Raw genomic sequence first — 15,136 nt, forward strand, 5'->3', positions numbered from 1 at the left:
GTGCCCCCCAGCTCTGTAGGGTGCTCTGAAGAGTGCTCCTGCTTCCTGCTCCAGCGCTCAAAGCCGGACCTTGTCTACGGCATCGCTCTTTGAGGGGTGGAGGGGCAAGCAGGTCCCAGGGCAACGCTTGCCTCCCCGAGGGCCGTCCCGGAGCAGGCATGGCTCTTGAAGCACAAGGTTTTATTTGCGTTTCTTAGATTCCAATAATTCACGAGGGATTAAAGGGATAACCGTGCTTTCCCCTCCCTTTTTCCGGTTCCTGTACAATTGATCCATTGTGTTGTACTGAGCCGCTGTAGAGCTGTTTTCTAGGCTTTGAGAGATGAGCTGCAGTTTTTGCTATGAACTGACTGTGATGCTGATGTTTGGGAGAAAGGTGACCTTGTACATACAATCCTGTATAATAAAAGAAAGAAATCTAATTTGCTTGCACTCTCTTTTCTCTCTGTTATACATCCATATAACACACACTTTTTTGCTCTATTTCAGACAAGTAATTCTTTCCCTTCCTAAGCTTCATCTCTGCCCACAGGATTTGATTTCTCACACACAATGTGTGTCCCACTGAGCTGAGTAACGTATCTGGATTCACAGGGGGTCTTGGGCTCCTCAGGAGGCCGGAAACACTTTCAATGCAGGAGAGCCGGGGGAAATCCAGACCTTCAATCTGTGGATTTTGCACTGGTCCAGCTCATAGCAGACTGGAAAAATGAGGCTGCTGTTCCAGTGTGCACAAGCCGACAGTGCTGAGAAATGTTCAGAGATCAGAAGGGCTCCCCGCAGCTCCTTTCTCCAGGCTGAACCCCCAGGTCCCTCAACCACTCCTCGTAAGAGTATTCTGGTTGACAGCAGACGTGTGGGCCTCCCCGTGGCATTTTAAGTATCCACGACACAAAAGATGTGTCACATCTCAGTAGCTCCTGAATGGCTGCACAGGCCCCGCTTTATATTCCCCCTACGTGCATCGTCTCGCCCCGTATGCACCCAACTTCCTGTTCCAGGATCCCGTGTCCCCGCAGAGCTGCGCCAGGGGGCGCGCGAGGGGCCTGCGAGGACCGCCCCGTCCAGCGCCCGCGGCCCCGCCCCTCTCGCCCCTCCCGGCCCGGCCCCGCCCCTCCCGGCCCGGCCCGGCCCCGCCCCGGCCCCGCCCCGGCACCTCCGGTCCCGCCGCCAGCTGCGGCCCGTGGGGCGGGGCCGCCTGCAGATGCGCCGACGACCCTGCCTCCGCGCCATTGGCTCCGCCGCGCCGGGTGGCGCTGCCCATTGGCCCGGCGGCAGCACGGCGGCGCCGGCGATTGGCGGGAGGCGGCGCAGGGGCGTGGCCAGCCGCGCCCGCCCGCCTCTTACCGCAGCGGCGCGGCCCCATTTCGCGATGCTGCCCCGGGCCGCGGCCGCCTCGGCGGGGCCTGGGCGCCGCCCGCCGCCGCTCGCCGGCCTCGAGGAGGAGGAGTCGCCGCCGGGCCGGGCGATGGCGAGCGGCGCCGCCGAGAGCGTCCCGCCGCGCGCCGAGGCGGCGGGGCCGCAGGCGGAGGCCGCGGAAGAGCCCGAGGGCGGCAGCCGGCGCTGGGGCGCGCAGCACGCCGGGGCCCGCGAGCTGGCCGAGCTCTACTCCCCAGGTGAGGACGGCGGGGTCCCTCGGGAGCTGGGCCCGCTGCCCCGGCCCGGCTCCCCTTTCCCTGCAGCGGCCGCGGGCCCGGGGAGCGGGGGGCCCGTGCCGGGGGCGCCGCTCGCTGGCGGCCCCGCGTCCGCCCCGGCCCGCCCTGGCCTGGGCAGCGCCGGGGAGCGGGCCGGCTCGGGGCCGCGCTGCGGAGCGGGCTGTGCGTCGGGCCCCTCGCTGCATTTCCGGTGCCGTGGAGGGCCCTCTCGCTGGCTCCCGCTGCCTCGGGCATGTTCTGTCAAACCACGGGCTTCTCCCCGCGGTTTCGCTGCGGGAGGCGCTTTCCTGTGCGTCCGTCGCCAGGTTCCTGTGCCCTTGGTGTTGGACAAGTCTCGGTTATAAACCCGGACTTATGGAAGTACTTACGCGCCACTTTGCAAGCCAACCTGTGAGGGGGTGAGCAGGCTCTGTCCTGCAGGGGTGAGCTGGCCAGCTTGTGCAAAAGTGCCAGTAAGAGGCTGGAGTTGGTGTCTGGTTGCTGGAGTGGAGACTATTGCAGCAGAACCTGCCCAGAGCACTCTTCCCTTGAAAAAGGAACAAACGAAGTTAACCTTTCCATACAAAAGCAGATACACAAACTTGGTTGCCAAGCGAAATAACAACAGAAGCTTTTACTTCAGAATATTTATTCAGTGAACTGCTTTGAGATACCCAGTCCTGGCACCTCAAGAAGAGGCAAAGGAGTGTTTGAAGTTTTGTTTCGGCCTTGTGTTCCTGAAGCTTATTATTTGTTAGAGCTCAATAAAGTGGCTGCAGCTATTCAATTATTCTGTGGAAATAAAGGTGAACTCCTTATAGTAAAATATTTAATTTGTTTCTAGCTCAAAGTGTCAGCAATTCCAGGTATTCTTGCCATTCCCTGTGAAGTCATTTGCAGGTGAAGGGTTAGGAGGGGGAAGATGCTTCCAGCATCTTGCGGTTCCCAGCAGGATCAGCTTAACTTGCATATTCAAGGCAATTACTGGAAAGGCAGGTGTTTTTACTGCACAGAGCCAAATAATGTTAAGAAAACAAATGTGCTCATTACTTTGTCAGTTTTCTAGACTGTTCAGGGCAAGTCTGCCCTTTCCAGCTTGTACTGGTCATCTCTTCCTTGCCTCGAAAGAAGGTGGTGTGCGACGCTGGTCTAGATGTGCAGTTCTGGTCCAGGCAGGGACCGACTCCTCTGCTTTACAGCAATCACTGACTTTACCTGCACACTGTGATCACAAGGAAAAGGTTTTCTTCCCCAAACAACTTGCTACCCTTACCTTTAGCTGTAGGTGAAGGTCCTGGCAAGTCTGAAGTACTGTATGTGTAGGGGTATCAACCACCAGCGAGCTGTGGTCATATATTAGATGTGCATTTTTTTTTCTGGTGTTACATAAATAATGTCAGAGATGTGTTATGGTGGAAGCACATGATGCTGAGCTACTGTTAAGAATGGGGATTACATACAGTTGCGCAGAGTGAATACGGCTCTGGAGTATTTCCATGGCTGCTTTAAGTGTGCATTTTGTGGCTTTGGCAACATATTCCTTCATGTGGCACATACATTTAAATTTGAGTGCTCTTTAAAGACAAGTTATTGGTGTTGAGTCTCCTCCTTGGGCCGATTCTCCTTCCCGTCTGTCCGGATGTGGGCTGTGTTTCTGGGCTCGGGTGCCTGCAGACGGTCGTGGCGGGATCCCCGTGTTCAGAGATGGGTGGTGTTTGCACAAACGGAGCTCATGGGACTTGCTAGCAAGGAGCCAGCTAATTGTTCCGTGAGGATCTACCCGCTCAGCTCCTCTAATCAGGGTGTGGTTTTCTCGTGTAGGAAGTGAGCGTTAATTAACTCTTACTTTCATTACTCTGGGGATCTCTTTATAGAATCTCCCACATTGTGACCTGATGCTGTTTTGAAATATGCTTGTTCTTGTGTCTTAATTTAATTTTAAGATTCTCTTCTCTGCTACTGCAGAGAATGTTAATTTATGTGCTCGTGGCCTTTCTAGAACAGAACTCTTAACTGTAGAAGACTCTGTTCACACCTCTTTAAAGTATTGCATTGAAGATAATACTGATACTACTTTGTTCCTAGTTTCCTTCCCGTTAGGTGGAATAGCTGGGAAGAAGGACTTGATTTAGCGTTTAGGAGGAGCAGTTGGACCAGGCAGTGGGTCGGCAGGGAGGAGCAGTAGAGAGCAGCTCATGTGCTCAGCGCGGGGCAGGCGCGCGGGTTTGCCTGTGCTCCCGGCAGAGCCTGTGCAGCTCGTGTGCGCTCGGTCCTGGTTGTCCCCCACGCGATGCTTTGCCCCAGCCCCGGCTGGCGGGGCGCACATCGGGCGGCGGGAGGGAGTGGGGGGCGGGCTGAGGGTGACCTGCCCTGGGAGCCCCTGGAGGCGCTGGACGCTGGTTTTAGCCCCTGAGCATGAGGAGCTGCCCAGAGCCGGGTCCTCCTGGGCCACGGCGGCAGGTCAGGTCTCCTGCTGGGATTTACGCATTAAAGGTCTGTTTCTGATGCCTTAATCCATATGGGTCTTGCTCTCTTGTGTTCCCTTGCTCTCAACATCAGCGCCTGGTGAGGATCCGGCAGTGATTAGCAGCAGAAAGCTTATGACGGTCAATCTGAATGTTCAAAGTGTTAACATACACTCACGTGTCTGGTGGTTTGGGTTTTGTTTTTTTAATAGTCAATAAATGAGGTTTTTTGTAGAGCTATTGAGTAGTACAGCAAGGCCCGAGACAGAATTTGTGCCAGTCCTTTCTCTTTCCTTATTCTGTCTCTCATCATCTCCAAATGACTGACAGGTCATGGTATCCAACAAGTATACTTGCAGGGTTAGGAAAGCAATTCTAGAACCACCAAAATACAGAATGATGCTTTTTCCTGTTAGTGCAACAGCTTTATTTACAAGCTCTGAGATTTAAAATATTACAGATCATAAGGTGATTTAACTACAGGGCATCTGAGGCGGGGAATTTGGCCCCAGATTCAGCCATACCAGCAACACCGAATACTGAATGAAATGCAAATTTGAGAAAAGATGTGATGTGGAACAACATGATGTCAGCAACCGCAGGGAAAAGGAAAGTAGGACAGTGTGAGATGATGTCTGATTTGTCCCTGTTATTTGGGCAAGGGCAGAGGTAAGGGGTTGGTGGTGGCGCGGGGATGAGTAATGTCATTTAGCAGAATATGCCCATGTCCCATGGATAAATAAGTTTCTGTTTCAGTTCCCTGTCAGACAAATGCAGCGAGTCATCCAGGCAGTAGAACAGTCTGTCTGTATTATTTCAGACTTCAAAATGTCCTCTCAGATTAAAAGTAAAACATGCTTTTTTCCTTTTTTTCCCACCAGGAAAGAGACTACAAGAATGGATCTCTGTCATCTTATGCTTCTCTCTGATCTGTTTCAATTTTTACAATCTTCTCTTCTACTTGCGACTGGAACACACACCCTCTGTTATTGTTGGGATATGTAAGTAGGAACTGTTCGCTGCCGTGAACAAGGCAAGACTGTCTGTTGTAATGCTGGAAACAAATGTGCGATCTTTTAGGCTTGGCTTAGTGTTAGAAAGGGAGAGGGCTGTGAGGTCAGTTGTGCCTCCAGAGCTGAGACCATCTCAGAAATTGTTACTGCTTTCTGTCTTTCAGTGGCTTCTCAGTATCTCAGAGGTGAGGTTCTTAACGCAGCTGTTTAAGTTTGGTGTTCTTACATGGGCATTGCAAGAGTGAGGGTTATTGAGAGGGAAAACAGCTGTCCAGGCGGTCAGAGGTGGGAACAAAACACATTGATCCACAAAAATATTGCCAAGAACTTTTCAGAAAGCAAAAGCCCCCCCGAAATCTTATAAAAAGTGTTCCAGACGTCAAACTCAGGGCTGATAACTAAAACGGAGTATTTTAGAGTATTATATTTTCAAGTCAGGATGTGGAATTTGGCCTTTGTCCTGAATGGTGACATTTCTCCAGCAGTGTAAGGAAAGTCACTGCTTTCTCATGGTTATGAATGTAACTCCTGGTCTCCTAGGTCCGTGTTCCATTGGAAGCACAAGCTGGGTCTCAGTCCTTCGCCTCAGCTGTGTGGAGGTGCCCATGCTGCTGGATCCTGGCAGCACCGTTGGCTGGTGTGGGTGCAGTGGGACTTGGGGATTTCACCTTTTCGGTGAAGGAGGGGAAGAACTAGGAGAGACTTCTAGTTTGGTGCTGTACGGCTTTACTGATACAATTGGAAATGGCTTGCAATTAGCTAAAGGGAAAGCTCGTCTCAGAATAAGCTGGGTGTGAAAAGGGGCTCCACAACATTTCTTACATTGTCGAAAGTTAAGCAACCTGAATGTTGCTTAACACTCCAAGCAATAAGTATCAGTGTTTATATGAGCTTTGTGTTATCAGAGTAGGCATGAAGTGCTGTTGCACCTCTGCAATCCGTGCCTTTCAGCATTTGCTGGTAAACTTCTCATATGGGATGAGGGAGGGAAGGCAATAGGAACTAAGGATTTCACCAGTGATCACTGGTGATCTGCTTGTCATGTGTATTGGATGCAATATTACCTGCCTGTGTTGGGTGTGTATGAGTGTTCACATATTTTCGTATGAATTGCCTTGTTAGCTGAAAACATGTGGTGTCATTCATTAGGACACCATACAAGCTCGCTACAGGTCTTTGGCTTCTGTGCTTCCTAATAAAAATTGTCTATAAATTGTGCGAGGTGTTGTATGTTTTAGGAGACAATGACACTTGTTTGTGGTCACCGTTGCATATCGCTGATGGTTTTTAAACAAACCAACAAAACCCCACAAAACCAACCAAACAAAAAATGGGTGATTATGTGGTAGGTGCTATGAATCTCAGTCCAAGCTGGAAATGGTCATCTCTGGTGTCTGTGTAAAGGTTACTGGCTTGACGCTGGGGCTCAGGGGGAGCTGTGTCCTCCCATGGTTGATCACACCAGCTTGCCTGGCCCAATTTAATCTTGCTCTCAGCTGTGAGCTGGAGGTGTTGGGAGGAATGGAGAAGAACTGGCATGAGAACTGCTCCGTAATGATAAGGACAGGTGTAGACAAGAGAATCAGTGATGATGGTTAACCTGTGCTGCAATCTATTTGCAACTGGCTTTCATCTCAATGTTAATATTGATAAAAGGGCGAGTTTTCCAATATCCTGGTTACCAGTTTAGCTGATAAAGCAGCCAATTCACTGATAATATTATTTAAGCAGTAGTGAATGATTAAAGTAGCAGAATCTAGATTCTGTGTAAATAAAGCAGTGTGGAAATAACTGATAATGTGTACAAAGATGAGTGCAATAAAATAATAAGTGCTGCACGCTATCTTGTTTTACCGTCTTCTTCAATACATTGTTTCTCCAGGTAAAGTGTGAGTGATGTCTATAATTCCCAGTGATTAGGTTTTATTAAGTTTTGTGAAACTAATCTCCATAAATGTCCCGCTCCATCCGTACCACGTGCAGCACCACGGGCGCGATAGGCGAGTGAGTCAGACGCGGTCAGACGCGTGCCCGTTCCCAGCGCTCCTGGAGCCTAGATTAGAACATTGACCTTTGAGCTGAGATCACAAAGGGAGCCTTCTGCTAATGAAGATACAGCTCTAGATCAAGTGGACATTGGGTCTGTGGAAATCTGAACGTGATCAGTGATCCAGTGGGCTGGATCTGCTCTGCTGCACCAGCCTGTTCATTGAGGTACGTTGTTGGGACCTCAGTGTACTCTTATGTAAATATGGATTTGCTTTTAAGAATAGGGAGTAGTGAAATGATGCAGGAGATCCAAACCTCGCCTAAGTCCTCTATCTATAATTAAAGGCTGTGTTATATCTTATTTTTTCATGCCTTTAGAGGCACACGTAATTGTAACATGGGTTATACTGTAAATATCTTAATCTAGAAATTCTCGGGACAAAAGAGACCCGGTGCTCCCGCGTCCGGCGGTGGGAGGGCTCTGCCTTCCCGTGCGGTGTGCGGCGGGGCCGGGCGCGGTGTGCGATTCTAGACTCAGGCGCTGGTCTAGAACAGTTCCAGCTGGGCTGTTTCTGCTGCCTAGAGCTCTTGCTGGGCAGGAGGAGGAGCCCGTCTGCGTCTCCTGCCTTCCAGGCTGCTTTAGCGGAGTCATGAGGCGCTTCCCTTCCCCTTCTCACTCTCTATTTAAAAAAATAGAAGTAGGCAGGGGGTGGATTTTTTGGTGTTAATTCCATCATGCCCTATGCTGAATGTCCAGCTGCTGGGGACCTATGAAAATTTTCCCTTCCATGCAAACTGACAATGGGATTATTTCCATAGTCTCATAACTTGCCATAGCATCAAACCTTCTATGTGAAATGAGCCGCTCTGTGCTGAGAGCCTCTAAATGTGGAATGCAGGTGACTGAGGCGTTTTACTGTTGTAAGCGTGTAAGTTACAAACAACTGTTACTTAGCATGTTGATTTTTAGAACACAAAGCAGCTCTCTGTTGTGAGAACACTCCCCCAGCTCCTTAGTGTTGTGACATTCAATTAGTTTGCACAGTCACTGATTAAAATGACTGCGCTTCTCCATGATGTTACACAATAGCATCGAGTTATTTAATAACATGCTGGATTTTCCTCTTCAGAGACTCTAACTGAATTTTTGCATTTAATAGATGAAACTTTGTATGGTCTGCTCTGAGGCCTCCGGGTTACAATTTGAGAATTGTATCTATGCAAAGCCAGGCTTACACGTAGCTCTGTACAATTTGGAAGTACAACTTGTCCTGTGTTCACTTACTTTGAGACATACCTGCTCCTGGTTGGAGTTCATTTGCACACCTTTGGTCCCCCGTATGCTGCGCCTTTGTCTTGTCTCCCGATTCAGCACTCTGCTTCCAAAACAAGGAAATCCTGGTGTTTTGAGCGAGTTCTGCAGCTCGTGTGAAGCGCAGGATCTTCTTGCCCCGCTTCTGGGTGCTCAGACACCGGCCGCAGATGCGCTGAGCCCCGTCCCCCTGCTCTGCAGCCTGGAGTAAAACTGATGTGTGCAGAGCAGTATTTTGCTCATGCTTTACCAATTGCTTCTTATGAGTGTGCAAATCCACCGTTTGCAGTTTATATATATATCTATACCGTGGGTATCCTGCTCTTTTTGACATTAACTCTTAATTCATGTCCAGGGCTGTCAGTCCTATCTGGCCCTCCCAGCATAGATGGCAGAGCATCATTGTCCCACCTTAGAGAGGCAGCTGAACAACAAGTCTTCATTTTCCCCTTTTAACTAAAGACAACACTATGTGTATGGGAATACTGAGTTAAATTTCTTGCTGTCTGATGTGCCTTCTGAAGCTGGAGGTGGGATGCAAACAAGTTACGCTGCTAGTCATGCAGTTCTGGTACAGTTCTTGCTCTTTTATTACATCTCGTCGTACGCAGCTGCTGAGGAGTGAGCAAGCCCTTCTGCAATACAGCCCAAACATGATTGCTAATAGTTAGGCTTTTTCAGATTGCCGTAGTATAATGCACTACTTCGGGCACCTTGCATTCTTTCCTCTTAGCTTTCTACCAGCTGACAACAAAGGAACATGCAAAATATCTATTGAACTCTTGGTATCTTGCCTCTATTTTGGCTATTCTTGCTGCTGTTGCTCCAGGCTCCCGTAGTGCGGCGTGCCGGGGGCGCTGCGCGTTACTGGGGTGATTAGCTCGGCAAGAAAGGCATTGTAATGGTTGCATTGTAGTGGCTGCGAAGGAAGCGCTGTTTGGATATCTTCCCCTGAGTCCGGGCTGCTTGCTCTTTCGGCTGCGAGATGCAGATCTAAAAGCTGTTGTGCCGCACGGCAGATTGCGTGTGTGGTCTGAGGCAAAACCAAGTGTATGGAATTTATTGCTTGTAAAAAACAAGCTGTCTTCAGTACAATAGCTAATACATAAACCATGAAGTGTTTCCTGCTGTATTTAAGAGTTTGGCCCAACTAGATAATAGATTCAGCAGTGGGGACTGATTTGTAACATGAAAAGAAAGCATTTTGGGGTAGGAGGTGCCACTCTGATCCTGATATTTTTCTCCCTTTTTGAAAACGAAAGGCACTGTCGGTAACTGCTGTGCCCTGGAAATAAAGAGCACTCGGTCAGTAGTGCTAGAACAGCCTCGTCCTCTGCCGTGTTCTAAGAGCTACGTGTCCTTTAGCAGTCCTGCTGATGTTATGAGGACTTAATTAAAATGGACTCTCCAGGCAGCTGACTCGAGCGTCCTAACTGGAGTGGGAAAATCAGGCAAAGTGCAGATCACAACCAGGGTAAATAAAAGTCGCATGACTTATGGGGAAAGATGCACCTTTGTTGTAGATAAACAAGTAAATTTGTAAAACAAGTATGAAATGTGAACGTGTCGGTAAAAGTAGTTGTGTCTATCTAACCGTCTCTCTCCTCATTCAAGTTGCAGGAGTCATTACGGCCGACTTTCTATCAGGATTATTCCACTGGGGAGCGGACACCTGGGGGTCTGTGGAGCTACCCATAGTTGGAAAGGTTTGAGATTCTTATCCTTGAGCATGCAAAGTTACAAAATACTCTTGTGAAACACTTCCAGTACTCCCAGGCATGTCAGACAGTGTATATAAGCTGCATCTTGCAGTCTTGCCAATGTAAGCAGCTCCCCCACCTCCAGAACCCTTCACTAAACAGTACAGTGTGTTGTTGGTCAAGTGCCATGTTTGCGCTGGGCCTGGGTGACATGGGCACGGTGACACCGTTCCGTTTTATCATGTTATTGAAGTCTTGCACACAGTTTTGCAATACTGCTGTTCACAGACCTTCCCAAGCAACTGTGGGACTGGCCCGTGACAGCACAGGCGCAGAAACGGGGCTGGGCTCGTGTAGATCTTCCAAAAGGCCAGTAAACACAGGCATGGAGAGCTGTTCCTGCAGCGCAACTCTAAAAGCTGTTTTGTAAACCACAAGACACTCCAGTAAGAAATCTTTCCAGTTCTCTGTGCCTACTGGCCGCTGTTGTAAATATAGTGGTAGAATAGTCATGAGCAAAGATGTAGGTTTGAGATGCATTATACATCTGCAGCTATAAATGCCAGATACTTAGTGGAAGGTGCGCTGACTTCTAGAATAAGCAATAATCTGGTTTTTAAAATAAACTTATTTATAGCTACCATTAATTATTCCTCATAGTGCAACATTAGAAGGATCTCCATTAAAAAAATCTATATGGGATATTACTTGTAATCATCCAGAAATACATGGACAAGCACAGCAGAATTAAGACTGGTAGTTTTAGGCTTATTTTGGTTCACCTTCAATGGACTTAGGAGTCCTTGAATCCCTGTAGTTGGGGACCGTATTCAAAGGAGAAATAAAAGCGCACTGCAGGAGACCTTGTACTAAATGAACAGAGCTCAGATGGCTCAGGACGCCTTTGCACAGGCTGTCCGTGGGGTGTATGTTGTGTATGTTGTGTATGTTGTGTATGTGGAAGGCAGGTAAGTGTGCTTGTTTGACTGTCCCAGTCCTGCTTGCCACATTCGCTCTGTCTCCTGGAATTATGTGTTCAAATGTGATTTCTTCTTCTAGATGAGACTTTTGTATGGTCTGTTTGACTTGCATTGGTTTGTCTCTGTAATTCAGCTTGCATTTAGTCTGTTAATGCTGTCATCTATAGCCCATACCAAATGTTAGGCTGAATTTCCATTGTTTAGTGTTTTCTTGTGTTCTGCTGCTTAGAAAGTGACTCATTTGCTTGTGAATTTCACAGACCTGTTTTGGCCATGAAATGAGGTGCTTTGGTTCTGAGATCTAGAGACTGGAGCTCCTAAGTGAAAAGCATAAAACTGAAAAGCAATCAAAAACTGGACTTGAGTCTGGGAACCAAAACGTTCTGCAGATATATCAAATTATCTGAACTGTCCTCACAAGAGTTTGGACCTGCTTGCGTGCTTTGTGCTGCGGAAGTCTCCTAAACTCAGTCATCAGATTTGAATGCACGTGGGTTTTGGGGGGGTGTATTATTGATCATTATTGATCATTACCAAGCCATGGTGTCATGCTTATGAATTTGTTTTTTCAGGCTTTCATCAGACCCTTTCGAGAACATCACATTGACCCCACAGCAATTACCAGACACGATTTTATAGAGACCAATGGAGACAACTGCTTTATGACACTCGTCCCGTTGGCAAACATGGCATACAAATTCATTTCTTTTTCCCCAGGTAAGCTGTTATTTCTGACTTTGGTGGATGTAACGTTTTTGTTGATACTGAAATGAACACTTTTCTGTGTGAGGAGGAATCAGTGACTATGGGGTGACGGGTCTGAGCTGTTGGAAGCGTGATGCTCCCGGGAGGATAAATATTATTCATGTCCGAGGGAACAAGCTGTGCGCGCATAGGGAAGTTCATTCTTCTAAACTACATAAAAACGCTTTGTCTGTTTGTCGAAGTACTTTATTTGCAAACTAGAAGTGCGGGAATTAAAGGATTAGTTTTATGGATGGTAAACTCTGAGTTTAACTTCCTGTTTGTGGCGGGTTGACAGGCGTTGGCACTTAGGCTGGGGTTTGTTGTGTCTCGCCGGCTCTTGTGCCACTGCTGCCAAAGCAGCTGCACCGAGGCCTTTGTTAGTTCCTGCAGCACCGGCCGGATCTGTCAGGGGCAAGACAACCTTTTCCTAGTGAAATTTACCTTTTCATAAATGATATTTAAGGACACCAATCTTGTTTTACAGAAGCGTTATGCGAATCATGTCCTTGGGAGTGTTACGTCTTTGCCCTCATCATCTTCATAACCATGACGAACCAGATTCACAAGTGGTCTCACACGTACTTCGGTCTTCCCCGCTGGGTCGTGTTTCTCCAGGACTGGCACGTCATCCTGCCGCGGAAGCACCACAGGATCCATCACGTGTCCCCGCACGAGACCTATTTCTGCATTACAACCGGTACTGCCGCCCGGCAAGATGTAGTTTTGTGACAGCCTGTTAAATACCTACGAAACGACACGGTGAAGTTAACCGTGCTCTTAGCTGCACAAGCTCTTGGCAAAGCTATGGTTGGGTTTGTTGCTTAAGAAAATGGGGACAGGCAAGATTCAATGATTAGCTAAATGAGTGCAGTGTGGTGTTGGAACAAGGTTTTCCTGTCACAAGCTTCATTAGCAATCAGTTGTGCAAGTTTAATTTTACCCAGGGGGAGTATAATACATGTGAGTACCTTAAAAATGAGAGTTGATGTTGGAGCTACCTGAGCTTGAGGCTTTATTCAAGAAAAAACTTGGTTTAGTTTGCTGAGCCTTAGTTAGCAATGTTTAGGTCCCAAACAGAAGTCTCTGTCTTTCCTTCAGTGTTTTCTTTTCTAGAAGCCGTGGCATTGATGTTGTATTTGAGATTTCAGACCCCTGTTGTGTGCATTTACTTTCTTGCTGTACCGTTTAGTGAGAAACGCCGGAAAAAGCCGAGCTGGCTTTGGTGGGGGGAGCTGACCAGGGAGAAAGAGCTGAAACTGTTGGGTTGGGGTTTCATTTAGTTGCTTATATTTCAATACTACACCTGGGGTGCTACCAATGTACGTGTCTTCTAAACTACACCTGGGGTGCTACCAGTGTATGTGTCTTCTAACATCACTTGTTCGACTTGACGGTCCCTTTTCTGCTGGCTCTGCAGCGGCCATAGAGCACACCACCGTTTCCCTTGTGTTTAGTCTAAAGAATATTAAATAAACACTGCAGGACATTGAACTTTGGATGCCGTGACAAACTAATCCTTGTTTTCTTTGCAATCACTTAGGTTGGCTGAACTATCCGTTAGAGAAGATAAGATTCTGGAGGTGTTTGGAGAACATTATTCAAGGAGTTACTGGGGAGAAGCCCAGAGCGGATGACATGAAATGGGCTCAGAAAGTCAAATAACTGCTGCCAGCCTTCTGCAATCCTTCCATTGTTGCCAATGTTGTTTTTTTTAAAAAAAAAAAAAAAAATCAAGCCATCAGCCAAATTCAAGACCTGCAAAGAAATAACAGACTCTAAAGCACAACTAAGAAGTGCTAACACAGACTGTAATGAAAGAACTAATTCTTTAAACAATACTTGAAATGAAGATGATTACTCTTACTGAGCACCTTTTCGTTTAGCCATGTCTGCTTACATTGTAGGAAATACTTCATCACTGTATCTCGTCAGGCACCTGGCAGGACAGTCGCTCCATTGGTGGCGTGGTAAACATGTGTTGTATCAACATTATCTAACACTTCAAAAAGAGCTTGTTGCCTAAACCCATAGGGGAATGGTGACAACAGTTGGTCACTTCATGTTTGAGTCCAAATACACCGCATGAAAGCAGTGTCAGAGTAATGGAAGCCTATAGAATCATCACTGTTCAATGCACTTAGTGATTGATAAACTTGCAGTTTCATCTTCACTATCATGTTAAATCAAATTGATGTCATGTGGAACAGACCTCGAGAATCCCGCTCCACCAGTGGGCCATGAATCCTCAAGTGTCTTCAGTTTCCCTTGAAATAAAACCGTTCTGCTCTCTCCGTGGAATTGAGCAAAGCGTTTCTGCATAAGCCTTCAGCCTGACGAGCCTCCGAGGAGACGGCACCCAATACAACACACGCTCGCGTTTGTCACGTGGAGAGCTCACTGATGAGTCTTCTGTTGAGTGTTCTGTACCCTGACAATAATGTTTAAAATAGCTGTAGCACTGGGCACATTGCAAATAGCTGTATTCAAGAGCTCAAGGTATCAAACTTGTCGTATTAGAAGGGAAAGGTCAATGACTGGTGTTTTGTTCTTTTTTTGTTTTTAAGGTGCTTGCTTGTTTCTGTAAATAATATAAAGCCTTAATCTCTTCTGATGTAATGGAATAATATTTTAATGTGATGTTTGAATGTATATAATATATTTATAACAAAGCAGTTGGATACTACTAGTCGTGTTTGTTAAGTCTTGTTGCTGTTCTTCATTCACACGCTCTCAGCACTTAGTCCAAGAACCCGGACCCCTCGCTGCAAAGTGCTTGGTGCTGTTCCCGCCACCTGAAGCATCCGCAGCCTGTTTGGTCTTGTTTAGATTGAAGCAATCAATTGTATTTCAGCTTTGCAGGAGCTTGGCTGTGTTATACCAGACTCACACACCTTGCAAGAAGTGCAACCAATTCTGCTTTGGAGGCTAAGGAGTAATTCTGCTGGGCTGCCAGGGCAAGTTCCCCAAGATCATTCCTAAGAACATCCAAAAGGCACTTGGTTTAATTACATCCTAAATGAAATCTTACTGGGGGTCAGGTTTAAGACTGCTCTCCCTTCCCTAGGTGTAAATTGTATTGAATTCAAACTGTCTTTTCCTGAAGTGTATGGAAAAGGGGGGGTTTGAATCATAGGTTTAGACTAACCTTGGTCTCAGCTTCTTCAGAAATGATGGAGCACAGCTTCTTCAAGAGTTGGGCTTTCTCCTGTGGAAGTGGCTGAATGCAGACCTGTCTGAGCTGGGTTCTACAGATTAAAATTGCAGTGGGTACCTTGGCTACAAAATATTTTATATGT

At 47.5% G+C, this 15,136-nt stretch overlaps 1 protein-coding gene across 2 annotated transcripts; it reads left to right on the top strand.

The window, feature by feature from the left end:
• Positions 1-1,288: 1,288 nt before the first annotated feature.
• On the top strand, positions 1,289-14,633 carry LOC308046841 (plasmanylethanolamine desaturase 1-like). Of its 2 annotated transcripts, XM_080354899.1 has the most exons (6): positions 1,289-1,616; positions 4,981-5,100; positions 10,028-10,119; positions 11,666-11,810; positions 12,325-12,537; positions 13,381-14,633. In XM_080354899.1, the coding sequence occupies exons 1-6, from the start codon at positions 1,373-1,375 to the stop codon at positions 13,500-13,502; spliced, it is 936 nt and encodes a 311-aa protein (XP_080211025.1). In that variant the 5' UTR covers positions 1,289-1,372; the 3' UTR covers positions 13,503-14,633. The 2 variants fall into 2 exon arrangements, with proteins under 2 accessions (XP_080211025.1, XP_080211026.1); XM_080354900.1 differs by lacking the exon at positions 4,981-5,100.
• Positions 14,634-15,136: the final 503 nt, after the last annotated feature.

The sequence above is a fragment of the Nesoenas mayeri genome (assembly GCF_963082525.1).
Source record: "Nesoenas mayeri genome assembly, chromosome: 16".
NCBI lineage: Eukaryota > Metazoa > Chordata > Aves > Columbiformes > Columbidae > Nesoenas > Nesoenas mayeri.

Coding starts and splice junctions, on each gene's coding strand:
- LOC308046841 (XM_080354899.1), top strand. CDS start 1,373: ATGCTGCCCCGGGCCGCGGCCGCCTCGGCGGGGCCTGGGCGCCGCCCG. Junction 10,120..11,665: donor AGCTACCCATAGTTGGAAAG/GTTTGAGATTCT, acceptor TTGTTTTTTCAG/GCTTTCATCAGACCCTTTCG. Junction 12,538..13,380: donor CTATTTCTGCATTACAACCG/GTACTGCCGCCC, acceptor GCAATCACTTAG/GTTGGCTGAACTATCCGTTA.